Below are 19,727 nucleotides of genomic sequence, written 5' to 3' on the forward strand. Positions count from 1 at the left end.
CAAGCACCACTCGAAAGGGGGCTCTAGGAAAGTAACTGACGACGCTGTGAGACAGCGAGGAGCAAGGAGGAAAAACTCAGAGAATACTGCAGCCGTCTGAACACAAGAGAAAAAGCGTCCGACTTAGGAGCTGGCAGTGAGCTCGGCAGAAAGCGACGCATTTCAGGGGCACTTCGAAGGAGCAATCAGATGTGGCTACTGTTTCATGTGTAAGAGCAGGAGGGGAGGAATCACAGTCGATTCAATGTCTGCCTGTCAACAATAGTCTGAGTGTCACCTAAAGCAGGAAGTCAGAGGGGAGAGCTGATTCCAGAGTCAGTAAGGCCTGTGGTTTTAACAATGGTGTGTTCAGGAGCTGGGAGTCCTTCCAAGAAGAACAGCTGCCAGGCCAGGCCTCAGGGAAGGACCCCCACACAGAAGCCAGGACAGCACAGGGGAGGCAGATAGAGAAGGGAGTCAGGGCAGGAGTCAGAGCACCGTTCCTTCAAGTGACGCTTGAGTCAAAACTATCCAGGGCCACCTGAAACTTACAATTGTGACTTTTGGGTAGAGCCTGGACAGCACTTTCAACGTGCTTCCCAGGAGTCTTGATGAACTTTCAAAGTCTGAGAAAAAACTCTGGCTCGGGGAGTGTGTATATTTAGGAAGTGAGGAGAAGAAGAAAAAGCTGACCCTGGGAGATTCTGGCCTCTGTAAGCGTACAAAATAAAATTGAGAACTTTCGGTTTCTATAAGCCTTTTCTTCAGTTTCAAAATCTATTTTCTACACTATTTCAACCAAAGGATCAAGTTAATTTCTCAGGAATATTTCTTCATGGGAAAAAGTTCTGTAGTGCTATCTTCCTAGATCAAAAGGAATCAGACACTCTTCCTTGGACCAGAGAAGCTGTAAAAGTTAAGCATGAGTTAGTTAACATTAGCATGGCCGGATCTGCCACTTAATTTATTCCTGATGAAGTAAAATGATAGAAGGAATGCACTGAACTTTTTCATTTTAGAGACTCAATATATTATTGCCTATACATTTTATAACATTTTCATATATGGAATAAAAAATATCAACACATTAAAAATAAAAACCAAAGCACGTTCCCCTCTGCCCACCACCCCGAATCTTCTTTATCGAACACCATTTCTCCCAAGCACAGCCTATGACTCCTCACAGGCCCTGAGAATCCACTGTTGTGTTGCAAAGTAACCTAGATGCTGCGGGAGGGGAGGGTTGTTTGTTTTTTACAGGTAAGTGACTAAGGAGTCTGCACCTTTATATTTTACAACAGAGGACACTATTTTAGAATATAAATTGATGTATATAAACTTATAGTCATCTCTTTTGTAGCAAGTAATAAGTACTTCCCACACGTTTCTTTCCAACCCTTTGTTACCACAGAGCTGTTTTCCAGTAGAAAAAAGGGCTAGGTGGGTTATTATTAAAACCATTTGAGATCACTGCTCTAAATTATTATAATTTTTAGCCTGTACATTAAGTACCAAAGTTAACTTCGCAGATTAAGGCCTCTTTATTTCATAAAATGTATAAAAGGATACTCAGAAAGAGTCCTATAGAAAAGCAAATCATTAATTCAGCAAGTTATATGTTTGCCAAAATCATTAAAAAATGTCTTATATGCAAACTAAACCAAGAATATTAAAAAGCAGAGGCAGGGAACTAAGGACCTATCACAAATGTAATGCTAAATTATGGGCAAAAATTTAATCGCAAGTAATTTCACCCGAGAAGTCTAGAAAACTCCTTTTCTTCTGTTCTATTTCTCATTCTTAGAATGTTTCTGAGTTTTAACAACAGTCCCTGGTTCCACAACACTACACTTATTAGGGGAAGGAGATTTGAGAAGCAAAACAGATGTAGAATGAAGACATATTAAAAAGCAAACACGAACCACCAGAAATCGCTACCACATAAAAAAAGGACAAAAATGTAAGGGCAGAAACAAGATTAGAGTTACTCAAAAAGCAGATGAAATGAGGAATTATAAATAAAATGAATAAAAATGACTAAAAAAGCATAAACTAAAATTATTAAGGAAGTTTAAGATTTATTTCTTTCTTACAATTTATGAAAATGCTAGTACTAGAACACTGGAAGAATGTAATCTAAGTGTGAACAATTTCACATTCGGCCCAATTATATCCTTGGGGACAAAGCATAAATTTTCACTTAAAAACACCCAGGCCAACTATCAATTTACAAGAAATCTGAAGACAAAAGAACATATTAAATGACACCACAGGGATACAATCGGCAAAATCCAGACTGTGGGAAACCTTTAAACAAATAAATTCAAGGGGAGAGAAAAAGAGACACTGAGGGAAATCTGCATTTTAAAAGAAATCTAAAAGACATAGCAATGAATTACAGTGTATAAACTTTACTTGGATCCTGATTAAATAAGTGAATGTAAAAACAAGTGTGACTTTTTGAGAGAATTAGAAAGCTGAACACTGACTAGATATTTAATAATATTAAAGAATTACTGTTCATTTTTTTAGATGTGATCATGGCAGAGTGGTTTTATTTTATTTAAAGAGTCCTTATTTTTTTAGACACACATACTAAAATATTTATGGATAAAATAATATCTAAAAATTTGCTTAGAAACGATCAGGAGGGTGCATCACAGACCCCGGGCTGGCTGTGAGTGACAACTGCTAGCACCCGGTGAAGGAAGCATGAGGGTTACATTAGTCTCCCGGGTCTTGTACTCGTTTAAACTTTTTCTGGAACACACACACAGATGGATGTTAGTGTAGATTCTTGACTTTGAATTCATATGTAGCCAATCACAACACTCAGAAAGTATCTGCTGTCCTAAGGACCATTCACAGACAGTTCTAATCGGGAAATAAAGGCAATGAATCAATATGAATGGAAGGGAAAACCAACAAAACATTCTGACATGGTCCTAAAGTTAAAGTGGAAAATGCTGATTTCTTCTTTGGTATATACTGACAGCTTTTTACTTCCACTTCTCAACCTGGGATGAAAGTGAGTTGTGTTAAGTGTTGTCCGTAGAGCGCAGCTGCTTGGTAGATGTGTGTACAAAAACCGTGCATTCCATTATCACACTGCAATGTGCTGACAAAACTCAGTAAGATAAGACCCTTTCCATAACAGGTACTCACCAGCACTGCATTCCTGGGCTACTAGGTTAAGAACTTCAACAGCTGCTGGGCACTGTTGTATGAATTCTTCACAAAATAAGCTGTCTTCTAAAAGCTGGGCCATGACCAGGCATGCTCTTAATGTTAAAAGATTTACAATATTTCAAAGTCATCAATGTTCATTCTCTAAAAAGTCAACTGTGAAAAACATTTCAATCAATTTTGTCCCCTAATTTACAAGGTTCCAACTCCCCCTTCCTCTTACTTTTTTCTCTGAGCTGGACTGGTTTGGAAGTACATACATAACTTCTCTTTTCCCACATAGTAACTGCTGACACTGCACGGACAGTCCAAAAAGGGACAAGTGGTTGTCACCTCCACTAAATGGAGACACAGAGTGCTAGGTGAGAAATCAGCACGGTCTCTTAAATGCTTCCCCTACACTGCTCTCCATGGGCAATATCAGTGTTCTGGGACTGAGAGGAATCCAAACACTGGGAATACCTGGATTTTTCTGATTCTCACCCAATTCAAAATACATACAAAAGCTTTCTGAGAAGTCTCATTATCAAAAGTGAAACTAGCTTGTTGTTTAATGGTAAATACATGCATTTTCAGGAAAAGACTGCTTCCCTTTCCAACGCCAACACCTGTGCGCATTCCCTAGCTCTCTTGTTATCAATTTGAACAGTGATGCACCAGATGCACACTAAGGCAGCCTGAACCTTTTTAAAAAGGCAAAGAACAAAGTTCTTCTACCAAAGCAAATGAGTGGAGCCTTCCATATGCATTCCATATATCACATTTTGATCATTTATTTTTGTAGGGGAACAGCTAAACTTTATTTCAAAGTACAGAAATTAGGGACTGCAACAAAAGTTGCAGAAATAGGGAAATGCAACAAAAATTGTAGTGAATATGGCACAAGGAAATGGTTCCTGCTACTCAGCTAGGCATGAACTTCATGCTGCGGACCCACCAAGCCCAGAGGACAGGGCCCGCCAAGAACCCCTGCCTCCGTGGCCTGCCCACCTCGGCACATTGGGGGATCTCTGGAGGGCGCTCACCTTGTTCTTATTTCAGCCAGGAGCCGAACAACCGCCATCACAGGCGCTGACCCATCCCCGGTTGCAGGCAGCGAGGTGTGGATAGAAAGACTTCCCTCCTGCGGGAGCAGCAGGGACTGGACCGCCTGCACTACCTTCTCAGTGATGGACAGTTTGTGAAGAGGCAACGCCTGATGTGGGGGCAGGGCGGGGTGTGGCAAAAAGTTAAATTCAAGTAGTTAGTTTATAAGAGATGAGGGTGTTATTATCTGGAGTTAACTCTTAAAATATCAGTTAAAAAAATAAAAATCACTATACAGAAAACTACAAACTAGACCAAAACAATTAAAAATACAACAGAATGAAATATTTCTAACCAAAGACTGGGACTTTGTCATTGGGATAAGAATTTTCACACAAATGTGACTATTAAATAATTATCACCAATATGTACATATCACACATAAAATTTAAGATAACCAAGTATTTGTGCTTCTGCACTGTGTACATTATTCATTAGAGTGCAGTTACCATTTGCAGTGACATTTTATAATGCATTTAAAAATCACCTTACCTCAGATCTTGGAACACAAAGTCTAGACAACGGAATAGTCAGTGTGTCTGATGCTTGCGAAGTCTTTCTACAGTCTATGGGCGGGAATCTGACGGTGGCAATACCTTCCTGTTCATTGATAGAGGCCACTACTCCGATGCTTCCTGAGATTCCTCTACCTAAAACCTACAGACACAGATGGATCAGCACCACCTCCCGGCTCTGACAGTGGAAGCAACTCTGCATGTGACAAGTGGGAGCAGTAAGTTCATAGCTGTAGTTATGGGCGTTACAGTAAGTTTATTACAGCACAGATATTAAGTCCTGAACATGAGCTAAAATAATAGATCCGAAAACCTTATGTCAGGTTGATCACAGTGTCATTTAATCTCACAACTCTGAATTCTAAAATACTGCCATTATTAATGACACCACAAGACAAAGTATTGCAGTTAACAACATACAGTACTGTTCTAATATTCAAATAGTCTATAATAGAGTGTAAATTAGAATTCATGAGTTTCTCAGATTCCTGATTTAGCTTGAAGCACCAAGGATTTCTGTCCAACTGGGTAGACAATGCTTGTCTTACAGATGGTCAATTAATCAATGGATGTTTCTATATGGGGAAAAGCAATGATGTGGGGAAATGGTGGCTAGTTACCTGAACCTCGGACCCTATCTTGATTGTCTCTTTGAAACCTCCAAGTGCACACAGTGCAGCAACAGCCTGGCGAGCAATTCTCTGAAGTTTGGCGAGTTTTCTGCCACTACTGCTTCCATTTTCCAGGATGCTTTCTGCATATTTCCCCAATTGTGGAATGTACATCAGCGCACGAGACAGAACCTAAATAAAAGATGCAGCCCAAGTAGGAGGAGGTGGACCTTTGGTTGTTTTGGTACTGAGGGTGACGAGCGTCCACAATAGTGAGTGAGTCCCAGGTACTGAAGGAACTGTGGATACGGGAGGGATGAAATAATTCTTGGGTACGACCACTGATGTTCCTGCAGCTTTTGCCTTAGGTAATTGGACTGAACCGGAAACACAACTTCTAGATATGAGAGAACCAAAACTGTGGTAACAAAACCCCTGAAATAAACCTGAAGGAAAGTTGACCTGAAGGAAAACCATCCCAACACACTGCCTAAATCTCAACGCCCAATTACCTTTAGGACATGGTATACAGAGTTCACTTGAAGAATGACTATGGGAAAGGGGAACTGATTGCAGATCTCTAGCTTTCAAGAAGCTGGACTATCATGTGTAATGATGAATTACTGACAGAGCACTCAGGGAGTGTAAATCACACAGAGGCCTCCATAGGGCTTCGTTAGTGCCCTCAACAAGTTCAATAACCAAGGCTGCATGGTCTCCTAACATCACTATCACTTGAACACAAGCCAGAAGGAGAAAACAAGGGGTGCCATTCTTTCCCTGAGAACTCTGCCTTGTCTTCTGCAAGATTAGAACTGGCAGTGACAGGAGATGTATGTGAACAGAGTTGAAACTAGGAAATCAAAGCAAATTCCAGGGGAAAAACAAGCAACGAGTAAAACTAGCCAATCTGGGAAATCTCTTTTTACTAAAAATGTCCCTTGCTAGGCATGATTCAAAAAGAATCCTAACCCTGCTGCTGTGGCTCAGTGGATTGAGTGCTGGCCTGTTAACTGAAAGGTCACGGGTTCAATTCCCAGTCAGTCCCTGGGTTGCAGGCCAAATCCCCAGTTTGGGGGCATGCGAGAGGCAACTGATTGATGTTTCTCTTGCTCATCGATGATTCTCTCCCTTTCTTTCTCCTTCCCTTCCCCTCTCTCTGAAAATAAATAAATAAAATCTTAAAAAAAGAAAAGAAAAGAAAAAAAACCCAACCCTAATGTGGCCCTGGCCAGGTAGCTTAGTTGGTTAGAGCATCAACCTGATACACCAAGGTTGCAGGTTCCTTCTCTAGTTGGGCTGCATACAAGCAAGCAACCAATGAATGCATAAATAAGTGAAACACCAAACTGGTGTTTCTCTTTCTCTTTCTCTCTCTCTCTCTAAAAAAATCAATTAAAAAAAAAAGAACCCTAACTTCCTTCTTGCTTCCTCATTTAAGCAACAACACTGTACTAACCTTTTCTGCTGTCGTGGTCCATATCTGAGCAGCATTTGATTCAGGTGCCATCAATAAGCTGTGCAGCAAGGCAATCACTTCCGCGGCCATGCTATTTGCCACATGCCCACTGATGAAAGGTCGGACAGGGTCAGTCCTGAAAGTATCAACAGGGAAAACTGTCAGTGCCCAGTGCCGTGGTTAATTAAGAATGTACAGAAGCCCTGGCAGGGAAGCTCAGCTGGTTAGACTGTTGTCCCAATACACCAAGGTTGTGAGTTCAGTCCCCAGTTAGGGCACATACAAAAGGGGACCCCAAAGAACCCCTGAATTTATTTATAAAAAATTGTGTATTTACTCTTAAATATTTAAACTTCAGTCACCTTCAAAGTCCTATCCATCTGATGTCATACACCTATCAAGATGTTTTTTCCACTGCTCAAAACAGTTTTTGAACTGGTTGACTTTGATGCCAGTTAGTGCTTCTGCCATTTTTTGTTTCACCTTTTCTACACTGACAAAACATTTCCTTTTAAGGACTTTTTTCACCCAGGGAAACAAAAAAAAAGTTGCTCAGGGCGAGATTGGGTGAATAGGGAAGGTGGTGCAAGGGGGTCATGCCGTTTTTGGTTACAAACTGCTGAACACTCATTGTGGCGTGGGCAGGTGCGCTCATGAATCACCTGTCGTGAAATGGGCAAGCATGTTGGAAGAGTCTTCAAAAAACTCACTGAAGTCAAACACAGCCTCTCACAACAGTGCCAGCTGGTGCACTGATACAGATGGGTTCCTAGAACACTCACGTAGCAGGGGAAGCCTGTACTACAAGGGGGTCGCCCTCCAGAAGACAATTCCGGGTTTTTTTGGTTGCGCTTCATAGAAGAATCAGCCAATGAAAGCACAAATAAGTGGAGCAACAAATCGATGTTTCTCTATCTCTCTCTCTCCCCCTTCCTCTCTCTAAAATCCATAAATAAAAATTTTAAAAAAAGAATGTAAAGAAGTTGTTTTTAGAATTGCCCCAGAGGAAAACATTTTCTATTTATACAAGAAAAAGTGGATTTCATTGAGAGAGAGAAGCTAAGTTATCTTTAGGAAGAAACCACCTCTCTCCTCGCCTTTCTGGTAACTAAAGAACCCTGTGAAACAGTGGACCTCACACTCTGGAATGAGCAAGCCATCCTGATGTCAGGGCAAGACATGAATGATGCTGTACCTGTCCCTGGCTCACAAGCACAGAGCACCTGGCACAAAGTTCCCAGAGGCAACACTCATGCATCCTTTCCTCTCCTAGAAAGAAGTTTCTGTGTACAGTTGGAATGACGGGAAGTATCATGTAGAAGAAGTCATGGAAGCAAGACCAGAGTTCACAAATATCACCCCTTTCCCCGGGAAAAAAGCAAACAACAACAACAACAAAACTGAAGCTGGTGATTCTGGTAGTGGCCTTTCTCAGAAAAACAATCCTCCGCCTACAGGTTGTCCTCTCAGCCAGGTGCGCCTTCCTGTGCGTCCATCACAAACTCAGATGGATATTTTAAGCCCTTGGTCCCCATTTCCAGCAGGTCAAGGGGGTGATATGAAATTAAAACCCTAGAAAAAAACCCCATCACAAGGTAAATCTGAGGAGAGTGTGGACAGGCTCTGTCCTGTGGAAGGTTTTACCTGGCAAGTTCAGAGTTCCGCTCTCGGCAAATGGAGGTTTGGGCAGTTTTCTTCTTGTCACCTGTGGACAGTCCACTCACAGTCTCTGGGTTGACCGATTCTACAGGTGGCCCGACACTGACAATGAGGCCTGACTGTGCCCACTTGGTTGCTTTCCGCAGAGCAGCTGCAGCCTCCTCTGTAATCACTTCACAGCAGCCGCCCTGGGGGGTCAGTGTGAAGACATTCCCGATACTCAGGTCACTCGTCTCCTCTGTAGCCTTTGTAAAACCTGTTTCCCCCAACTACTGAAGCAGTCCAGGCTCTTTTTCAGAAATTCAGATATTCTAATATTATATGTGGGAAGTGAAGTTCCCCAAAACATCCCGTGTCCTGACCTAGACACAGATAATTGTTCATCTTCTAGATTTTTCCATGCAAATTCTGGCTTACATAATCATGGATCACTATACACATAATTTTTCCATTTATTTCTATCAGTTACCAAAATATCATGAATGTGCTCCTATATTGGAATATAAAGTTATCTGACTTTAATTTTTTATAGTTGTACAGTATGTCATTCTATGAATATAACATTTTCAATTTTTTTATAATTTAAAAATTGTGGTATAATTGATACGTAACAGTTTCTTTAACCAATCGCCTATTTCCGCACACACAGACTCTGTGCTGTTCTTCACAAAGTGAACTGTGCAGAGCAGGGCTGTCTCTGGGCGCTGAGAGTACCGTGTTACCCTCGCCTGGGTGAGGGTCGGCATTATCAGTCTTTCTTTGCCCATCTCCAAGGTCAAAAATGGCATGTTACTGTTATTTTTATTCCTTTCCTCTATTTATATATTGTATAATTTGTGAGCCTGGGCACGTGTTTACATTTTGATGGGGTATTTGTCGTTATTTCTTATTATTTATTATTACTCTTTTAACCACCTTTCATCTAGTATCATTTTTGAAGTATTTAGGCTGTAAAACTTTTTTTAATAGAGCGAAGAAAAAATTTCTAGGTCAAAACCAAGAGTTCTCTTTTACATTTTAACATTAATTGCAAATTGACTACTTCTCTTAAAAATGTCCTCAGTTAAGCTACGGACTGCAATTTGTCATCCTGCCTCTTTGTGGGAACTTGAATTAAAAAAGAATTTCTCGTGAAAACTAGAAGCATGGCCAATGTTCTTTAGTCGTGGGTCAGAGTGAGCTTCGCCGTATTAGGGTTACCTTGGTCATGTCTCGATCCATCTTCACCACTTTCTCCATGTTGGCCCCGGTACCAAGTCGGAAGGGCCGTCCTTCGGAGCTACTGAAAAGGGAAGGCAGAGAGAGGCAATGGTGTCACAGGCGCGGTCAAAGGCGGGGGCCGTGGCTATGAGGCAGCCCAGTAATTAGGTCAGGCCACTGTTACAGGTTTTTAAAATCCAGAGTAAGATTCAATTTTTCCAAAAAGAAAATGATTTATTATTGCTTAGTTATAGCACTTTAAGGAATCAAAACATCTGTTTTTGGAGTTTAGAGATAATAAAAAAGCCCTATGTGAAAATGATGTGCAAACTAAGGAGCTGAACAAACTTGAGTCTGAATCTATAATCCATGGAAGGCGGGGCACACACGAGGTGCTCAGGAAGTGATCTAAATCCCAAAGTGAGGGGACTTTAATGACAGTATGGAGTTGATGCCTTGGTGTAAATGATTAGCTCTTCCTTTCTAATAATTCAGCTTCCTCTGCCACCAAAGTTATACTCTGAGGTTCTGCAATGCCCAAGAATGTCTTGGGGAGACTTCTTCACCTAAGCACTGAGCTGCCCTGACCCTGCTTAGTTTATGCTGGCAGCCCATTAGTGCTTTCGGTTGCCATGATGGCAGACAAGGGACCCAATTATGAAGATGACACCATCATCCAAGCATTCATTTGAAGAGAGAACTCTTCCACCTGAGACATAAACACCTGCTTTACAGTCCCTTGTGTTCCATGGCAGGCCTTCCTGTTGTCCTGGATCCCACTAACGGGGCCCTGGAGGTTTGTTATTACTGGACAATAATGATATATTTCTACTTCCTTGTTGAGCAACCATATCATTCACACTTCAATGGATTAAAGTTTTAGAAAAGTGTCTCTTATTTCTCCACCCCACAGTCAATGGTATCCTTAAACTTACCGATGGCTAAAGGACGCCAATAACATTGCATCATTCCTCCTCAAAGCCCAAGTCACACTGTAAACTCCATCGAACATAAAGAACGCCTTCTCAGCAGGGTTTTCGCTCCCTGTTGAGCCTGGAGAGGCAGTACTGAGCTGCGGTTAAGTTGCGGACAGAGGCCTGTGTCTGCATTTCAGCTCAGCCTCAGTTTCTCCACAGGTGGCAAGAGGGATGACAGTAACGGTGACTATGTCTTAGATTTGCTCAGAGGGCTGAGACAGTTGCTAAGTAAGGGGCTTAGCACAGGGCCTATAACATGGTTGGTGCTTGATGGCATGTAGCTATTACAATCATTGTCACCTTAGTAATGGCTGGAGAACTTCATGGGATGACTGGTCCTCCCGCTTGTGGATAAAGATGGAGAGCTTGCCATCCACTGCTTCACTCTCTTCTCCAGGATCTTTATCCCCTTTTAAGGAATTCTTGGGACTGGTTTTGGTCAATGTGGTGTCCGGTTCGGAAGCAGTTGGAGAAAGAACTGTCTGACATCCTTTAAGCAAACAGAAAAATTGCAACGCGATTTGTGCAGGGAGAACACTGGTGTGGAATCTCCCTTCCTCCCTCTCTCCCGCTCTGTCCCTTCTCTGTCTCTGATCACAGAAGCACACAGGTGCCATTGTGGACAAATGAAAGCTCAGTCTGACCGTCCACAGAAGTGGCCACCTCAGCGCCATTTTCCCATTCAAAAGCTGCTCACCTGGGACCACGTAATCTGCCAGCTTCGCTAAGAGCAACGAGGCGATCTTGGATGCTGGGTCACTGGGATCCTCCTGCTCACTGTTCAGGGAGGGAACAGAGTAGCTCCAGGGGGGGAGCTCCACGTTCCCACAATCTTCTACACTCATTAGTGGGAGCGCTGCACGGCATAGCTGAAGGATGATAAGGACCAGCTTTGGAGATGGGCGTTGGTCAAGCAGCAGGGAGAGGAGTTTGGACACACAAGCTGGCTGGCTCAGGATGGCTTTGCCTATGTGACTCCTGGGAAAGAAGGAAGAGAAGATACACAACGTTGGGAATGCTGGCCTATAGAAATTCAGAAGCAGGAGGTCCCTAAATGCAGTGAAACCAATGGATGACTTCATTTCATGACGAAGACATGGATTTGGCAATATGCTTTTATGAAGAATAATTAAGGGTTTTTTTTTGTAATTATCTGACGAAAGCTCACAATTGACCAATAACACTTAAAAAAAGACTTTTTAATATTTTCTGATCCCTGATGTGTACTTAAATAAGATCCTGTAGTTCAGCATGATTCACAGAGCACCAAGACTTAGAAATCCACTCTAGGAGGCTTATGATTTAGTCTTTTTTTCCTTCTTTAGGAGTACTCAGAGACCAAAAGTCTCACCAGTCTGGGGTCTGCCCCAGCTGGGCCGGGCACATTGCACTAAGGAGAAAGCACAGAGTCTGGCTGAAGCCAAAGCACCAGCGGTCCCTGGGGACAGCTTTCGTGGGCCTCACGGCTCACACATGGTGATAGCAAGCCTCCACAGAGATCTTCTTGTAAAGACACAGCGTGAGAAAGTGAGTGACTTGTAGGTCCTGACAGATTATTCTTTAATCTTGCTAAATGAGGGTAAGGGTTTTTGGTTATTGAATGCAAATGCATAAACTTGAAGGTCTAGCAGATGTTACCAGCAAAGTATTAAAGCAAATGATAATATGTTATTTTTTGATGTAAATATATGCCTAAATAATCCTCACATTTACAAACTAAATACTATTTTTTAATGACTTTATTCTCTACTATTTTTCTTGAGGAAGGAGCATGTCAGGACAGCCTCATCATTTAGATGGTTCTAAAGACAAAGACCACCCAAAGGAACCCCAGTCGCTCAGGAGGAAAGCCAGCAGTCTCCGGGGCCCCGGCTGGGCCGGCCTTACCTCGAGAGATCATTGAGGAGGCTCAGCACATCCTGGAGAGCATCGTTCCCAGCAGCCTGGTTGCCGCAGCACTCAGTGGCTCGGGCAAGATGGTTAGTGAGAAGGCTGGACACCTGACGGGCCAGACCTGAATGCACGGCCTCCGTGGAGCCGCCTTCAGAGGCAAAGAAAGGAAGAGGCTGGTGAAACCCCAGGAAGCCATGGCAAGCCTGCAGCTGGGGTACGTGCTCCCTCTCAGCCTCCTTGTGTTAAAGCCCCACCCCCACCCCGCCCATCCTTCCAGTGTTTCTTTAACTTGCTCAGCATTTCATTAGCCATCCAATGAATCAGCATCTCATTAGATAACATCTGCACATAAAAAAGGTAATAGTAACTTGAAAAATGATTCAATGTTGAGGAAAGATTATTCTTCATTAAGACAGAACATAAGTAATCTATACAAAACCAAAGAACATACTGTTATTGACAGGGAAGAATCACCATTTTCCTGTGATTAAATCATTAATTTGTCACCTATACCCTACCTCTTCTTAAAAATAAAAGAACTTTTTGGATCTTTAATTTTCACCGTAGTTCCAGAGCTCCCCCCAACCACGCCCCCAAGCATCTCTTATAAAAGCCACAAAAATTATTTGTCATTTCCTGAACTTCCCACGATCTCTGGGATCCCTGTGCCTACACACATTGTTTATTCTGCCTAGAAGTCTTCGTTATCCCTTCAGGAATAACTGACATGTCCCTTTCTTTGGTAAGCTCTACTTGATCCCAAACACAACTGTCTGTAGGAACCTCTATGGTCCCACAACACTTTGTATACACCTTGATTATGACATCGATTACCCTGTAATTACTTATTCATTGGTCTACTTCCCTCGTTGGACTGTATCTCTTAAGAGGTGGAACGCTGCCTTATTTCTCTTACACCTGGCTCTCAAGACAACAGAATGTATGGTGAATAAATAAGCATAAATAAACAACCTATATACAGAGCTGAGATATTATGGAGTAATTATCCTTCAAGCTTATTTTTTAAATCAGATTGGTAACTAAAATATAATTTGGAAATAGCACCGTGAAAGTGCAACTGGAAAACTATTTCATAAAATATTTGTTTGGAGACTGTTAGAAGTGTTGAAAAGAAAGAAGCAAAAATATCTTCCCAATTTCCTGGGGCTACTGTACTTCATCAGGGTGGTTATCATACCCCCACCACAGCTTTACAAAGATTTAACAAGTAAAAACTGTAACAAATTTAGACTGCATAAAGTGAATCTTTAAAAAGGTGTGCAATGTACATATGTATTGTGAATGATCCCCTCAATCAAATTAATACATCCATCATTTCAGAGTTATCTTTCTTGTGTGCATGGTGAGAACACTTAAGATTTACTTTCTTAGCAACTTTCAAGTATACAATGAAGTATTAACTATCATGTGTTACATTAGATCACCAGCTCTTATAACTGAAAGTTGGTCCCTTTGGCCAACATCTCCCCGTTTTCCCTTCTCCCAACCCTTGGTAACCACCATTCTACTCTGTTTCTGGGAATTTGGCTTTTTGTATTCCACATATAAGTGAGGTTATTCAGTGTTTGTCTTTTTGTGTTTGGCTTATTTCACTTAGCATCATGCCCTCTAGGTTAGGCTATCGTTTAATGTCGTAGTGCAGCTACAAATTTCCATAGAATCATGCTGATGAAGAGGCTCTCTTGAAATCATTAACTGATGAAACCCAACTGATTATGTTGTTTAACACAGGCTCTCTTTTTCCCCAGCCAGCACGAATACTTAATAAACAAACACACCAACAGAAGAAATGAATGCATTCTAGAAACGAATCCTGCTTCTTACCTTCTTCCTTTTCCCACTCGACACAGCGGTTGGCAAGCACCTGGAAGGCTGCCCAGGCCATGGTGGCCACCTTCTGCTTCTTGGTTTGTTTCTCACTGGAGCTGGACTCGGTCTGACTGCTCAAGCTACACAGCCGGTCCATGAGCTGAACAAGGCCGCTGCGAACCAGGCACTTCTCCTCGCTCCTGGGCAGGCGGGAAGGGTTGCACAGAATGAACATAACCGACCAGCCCTCAGGAACCTCTCACTGGAGACGCAGGTCATCAAAGGAACAGAAACCATGCCGGTATAGTCCTCTGTCTACGACTTAGGGCACTACCATGTATAACGGAACACAGAAATATTTTTGTAGAATGAGGTTTTCCTTCATAAATAAAGAACTTCAAGTTCTGGTTTATTCATACAGAACAGCAAAGTAAAAATTGATGGCATCAACTCAAGGTTGCCATAATAAAAAAATCACATATTTTATCACAAGGGGATTCAAAGAATGACTTCATGACTGCTGGATGTCTTCAAACTATTAACCAAATGACTAAGACAGGAAATGGATATGCCTATGCAAAAAACTTTTGCCAAATATGTAAGTAATCTCACAGGGGCCTTTTTCATTCCTTCAAACCTCTTCATTCTGACAGTATAATATAATCTCTAATGGCCACTTTTTATTACATAGGAACTCAACAGTATGGAATTTCCACAGTAACTTTAGACGTCAGGATGCAGGCTAGCTCATTTAATCAGGGTGATAATGTCACTGGATAATCAAAGCAAGAAAACCCCCAATTTTTTAAATATTAAAAAATATTTTTATGTAATCAATTACATTGTGGAATAAGTCACATACAATAAAAAGCATTTCCTTGCTTACCTGGTGTAAGGTATGGTACACAAGAGGCCGATGCTATTTGCACACGCAATAGGATAACGAGCACAGAGAGATACCACCGAGGTCATGGTCTCGCCGAAGGCTTCCTGGACCTGCTCGACCATCCCGCCACAGGTTAGTTCTTCAATTCTATGAAACAGAACCAAAACTCAGCCTTCCTGAGCCATATCAAGAACAGTGATAGTGAACATGAGAGCAGCGAAGCTCTACAGAGAACCCCGGAGCATCTCCCTGAATCCAGAACTAAAAGGGTCTTGGGGATCACTGGTGTCTCCCAAACTGCAGAATCACAGAACACTGCTGGGCAGGATTTCTAAGTGCACCCCAAGGACAATGCCCAGACTCAAGAGCAGCCTGGGGAGGCCTAGGGTAGGTAAAGCGAAGCAGGGGTCGGTCCCTACTGCAGAACTTCTCAGAGCTCTACAAAGTTCAAGTCCATAGTATCTGTAAGAGCACGAGAATGGTGCCCAAGATTCCCTAGATTTATTTAATAATGAAACCACTTATTTGATACACATCTACAGTATCCCATGCAACACTGAATACTGTAAGTGCAATGGTACTAAAGAGAAAGCCAAGACCCAAACAGGTTAGCTAAGTGTCCTTTCAAGTTCCCATTCTATTAGCAGAGCATGACAATCCAGTTGATATGAAATAAGACTTTTCCCACATAAAAACACAACTTGGGATAGATTCTATGGTGATTACTATGAGTTGAGAACTGGAACTACCTAGATTTATCTGTAAAGATACACAACAGAATATTGTTTATAATAGCAAAAGTAAATAAAACCTAAGGTTTGAAAATAGGGAGTTGGTTTAATAAAGGTTCAGGAATATGATACAGTCCTATACATCCACTATGGACATTATAGGAAATGAGATATCTGTAGTTAGAATAAAGACAGAATACACTAAAATATTAATAGGCTTAATAAAATATTAATAATCTTAAGATACTGGCTTAACATGTGATTTTATACTTCAGGATCTTCTGCATTTGTTCAAATGTTTGACACATGACATTAGTAGCTGAGGGGAAAAGGAGCACTGCCGCCAGTGTTAGGGAGAAATTATCCTGGAAGTCCGTGGTGGCGGTGGTTAGTGTTGCTCACTAAGCCTTCTGGGCGCCCCTGTGGCTGGCGGGGCCAGCCTGGCCAACGAGCCAGGGTCCTGACAAGGGCACTGACAGCTTTGAGATGGCAGTCTCCACTCCCTCCTGGGCTCTTTGTGCTGATCATGAGCCAACGTGGACCTGCAGTGGCCGTGAGCAAAAATTAAAATTTTGTTTAAGCCACTGAAATTTGGGACTTGTTTGCTTCCAAAGGATAACCTGACCTCTCCTGACGGACCGAAATTTCTCAAGCCATTCTCATCAGCCCTCGGTCAGCACACTCCCTCCAGCCGCTGCCCTCTGCCTGTTGGCCGGAACTCCTCAGGAGCTGCTGGGGCGCAGGCAGCCCCCGCAGTCCCGGTCCAGGACTGGGGGAGAAACGCCCTTTTCATTTCTACCGGAAGAGCTCTGAAGGCCAGTAGGAAACTAGTATAGAAAAATTCCTCGCAAATAAGTTACAAGACCTTCTTTAACATAACTACCCACAATTATGTTTTTAGAAATCAATCCAGTAAATAAGCACAAAAGTATACAAAAATGCAGGTATAAGGATGTTGACTAAAGCACTATTGTTAATGCAAAAACAAACAAAACAGAAAAAAAAGAAGAAAGAACAGACGGGAGGGAGGAGGGGGAGAAAGTGAAGAAAGAATGAACCAATGAGTCGGTCAGTTGGGGATGAGTTAAATAAAATAAAATATAGGCATTCATACAATGGAGGTCCATGGAGCTCTTCGAAACTGTAACGCAGAGCTCTATGTAGCGACATGAAAAGATAGAGATATCCGAGATACATGGTGCAAAACAATTCAGATTACAGTAAATCAAGGGTAATATAATCTGAATTAAGAAACTAAAAATCACACACATACACACGTGTATGAAAGAATTAAAGAGCTATTTATGTATGTGTAGTTGATACGACAAGCTGTTAATGAACAATGGAATTTAGGAGGAAAAGATGAATAAAGAGACTTATTTACTGTCATGTATGCTGAATTTTTTACAGAATCATGAACTACTTTTATAAAAATAAAAATATAATATTTTAGGGGAAAACATAAGCAAATACACTGTCTATGATTTGGCCCCAAGGAGAGTCTCTGATAGGGCTTTTGTCCATTCCGACAGGGCAATATGAACCAACAGAAACAACTGACCTGGGTCCTCCCTGAAGGACCATGGTCACTGGGCCCACAAGATGTGTCACGCCCCCAACTCGCACAGCTGCAGTCAGCAGTTCGCGCATGTGCACCAGGGCCTGCTTGCGAGTGTTTCCCCGCCGCCACCTCGTCTGTGCAGCCAGAAGGAAGCTGCTGCTGGACACCTGAAATGCACAAGAAGAAAATACACCTGACTCTTCTAACTATACCAGGGCTCCTGTGCTTTTCAGTGCCATTTATCTGTAGTCAGCAAAATGTGACCTACAGCTTGGTCAGGGTTGGTGCCGATGAAAGCAAACAGCTGCCCGAGCAGGACGCTGTAGGTGGGCTTGTCCCTGCTGTCCTCGATGGCCAGTGACTGCAGGAGTGTAAAGGAGCTGCTTCGGTGGCTGGTCACATGGCGCCGCCTGCATTGGATCCGAAAAACAAGAGACTCTTAGGAATATGTTTTGATAAAGAGCATTCAGCTGCATGTTAGAATCCAACCTTGGCCATTAGCCATTTACCTCTGATTTGCTCTAGTAAATTCCAAATCTTCATTACCAATCATTTCCAGGTCAGAAGGAGCGGACATGCTACGAAGGAAAACAGGCTGCCGCACAGCATGAGCTATCACCTTTGTTTCAGAAGCTGATTTACAAGCTGGAACAGGAAGGAATAAAAAAGTTGACATGTCTGTCATCCCATTTGTAAGGAGAACAGCAACAGCTAAACCTAACATGGCACTACCAGACAGTCTAAGATATCTTTGCTTTCTATGAGAGTTCAGCCACCAAACCATAACTAGTATTTTTAGGCCAAGTTTTTAAAAATCTAGATATTAGGTTAAAAATGATCTTAGCTTGGAAAACTAAAATATTTTCATCAAATTGGGTTTCTGAAGAAAGGCTGAAAAATTTATTTAATTTCATAAACTACCAATGTTCCCTTTAATACAAGCATTTAAAAAAGCAAGAGAGGACAGAGAAAGTAATTTCTGGAAGCAGAACTTTCTTAATTCAAATAAATCCAGATCCATTTTATTTTTCAGAGATGTCCTTTGCTTCCCCTTTAGTCTGAGATTTATTTAGCTGACTTACTGTCACTTGGCGACACCTCTGCTTTCATCATAGTTGGTATGAGTAACTACCACACCTGAGCTAGAATCTGACCAGACTCTTCCTATAAGATATACTCCTTAACCCTATCCAGGGAAACAACTGTTTTATTAAAAAACAAAACAAAAAAACCCCAACACTTTAATGGAAGACAAAACTACATGTAAAGATCTGCTCAGGAAAAAAGGTGTTAAGAGAATGGAGAAGAGGTCATTTTGAATCTGTCTTAAGAATGGTTAGACAGCCAAACTAAAAAAACGTGATTGTTGAAGATGATGTCTCAGGAAACGATTGGTCCATTGTCTCTGATACCAAGAGCCTCTTGGAAAGCATCACCAGCCTCAATGAGCAGTTAAGTCTCTATAGGGGACACTTAATTAACCAAAGGCTAATGTGGCCGGGGACGTGGCACAGCAGAACACCCTGGCCTGCGGTCACACTGCACACTTGGCACAGCTCCCCTGATGTTCTCAGGGAGTAGTGGCCTATGGCTGGGGTCAGAAACATGGGAGGCAGCCTAGAGTTCTCCCAAGTGAGAGGAGCCCTGGGTGATTAGCTAGGGTGCAAACGAGTTTGCTTGCTTGATAGTGTCCACCAAGCAATGGGCTGGGTAACATGAGGTCTCTCCTTTAAGAACATGTTTACTCAACTTGTTTTCTCAGGAGAAGAGTTAACACTTGTTATTATGGGCTATGCCCAGTGTTGTGGATCTGGTTTACTGATTTCCCTGAGAAACACATTTCAGGCTAAGAATTAAAATGTGATCAGGAGAAAAATTAATAGTGGAAATTCATGCTAGAAATCTCCACCTAATAACTAAAGATGAAATGCAAACTCAGCTTCAAGAGGAAAACATGGTCCATTACAAGATTGACAATATTGATTATCTAGTTACACATGTTACTATGAGAATGGCAAGCCATCAGTTAAAAATAGGGGGCACAGAATTATAAAAATACATGTCACTGGCTCCTTAGATGCTCCCAAGAAAAATGGGATGAGGCAGGCGAGGAGGCACTGCTGGTGCTCAGCTGACTCACAAAAACACCACATG

General features: G+C 42.0%; 1 protein-coding gene across 8 annotated transcripts in view; it reads right to left on the minus strand.

Annotated features, from left to right (window-relative positions):
* HECTD4 (HECT domain E3 ubiquitin protein ligase 4) overlaps positions 1-19,727 on the minus strand; it is a 151,730-nt gene that overhangs the window by 46,929 nt on the left and 85,074 nt on the right. For 6 of the 8 annotated variants that reach the window (XM_054593995.1, XM_054593993.1, XM_054593994.1 and 3 more), the window contains exons 30-44: positions 18,083-18,218; positions 17,842-17,983; positions 17,574-17,740; positions 15,282-15,428; positions 14,411-14,595; positions 12,560-12,713; positions 11,370-11,650; positions 10,973-11,162; positions 9,696-9,777; positions 8,481-8,683; positions 6,837-6,972; positions 5,387-5,569; positions 4,744-4,908; positions 4,191-4,360; positions 3,145-3,260 (exon numbers count right to left, since the gene is read on the minus strand). In XM_054593995.1, the coding sequence (XP_054449970.1) occupies positions 3,145-3,260; positions 4,191-4,360; positions 4,744-4,908; positions 5,387-5,569; positions 6,837-6,972; positions 8,481-8,683; positions 9,696-9,777; positions 10,973-11,162; positions 11,370-11,650; positions 12,560-12,713; positions 14,411-14,595; positions 15,282-15,428; positions 17,574-17,740; positions 17,842-17,983; positions 18,083-18,218 (2,457 nt within the window). Of the gene's footprint in view, positions 1-3,144; positions 3,261-4,190; positions 4,361-4,743; positions 4,909-5,386; positions 5,570-6,836; positions 6,973-8,480; positions 8,684-9,695; positions 9,778-10,972; positions 11,651-12,559; positions 12,714-14,410; positions 14,596-15,281; positions 15,429-17,573; positions 17,741-17,841; positions 17,984-18,082; positions 18,219-19,727 lie in introns of all 8 variants that reach the window. The other 2 variants (XM_054593991.1, XM_054593990.1) reach the window with 1 other exon arrangement.

This window comes from Pteronotus mesoamericanus, unplaced genomic scaffold (genome assembly GCF_021234165.1).
Source record: "Pteronotus mesoamericanus isolate MK-2021 breed Mesoamerican mustached bat unplaced genomic scaffold, CSHL_Meso_final scaffold_507, whole genome shotgun sequence".
NCBI lineage: Eukaryota > Metazoa > Chordata > Mammalia > Chiroptera > Mormoopidae > Pteronotus > Pteronotus mesoamericanus.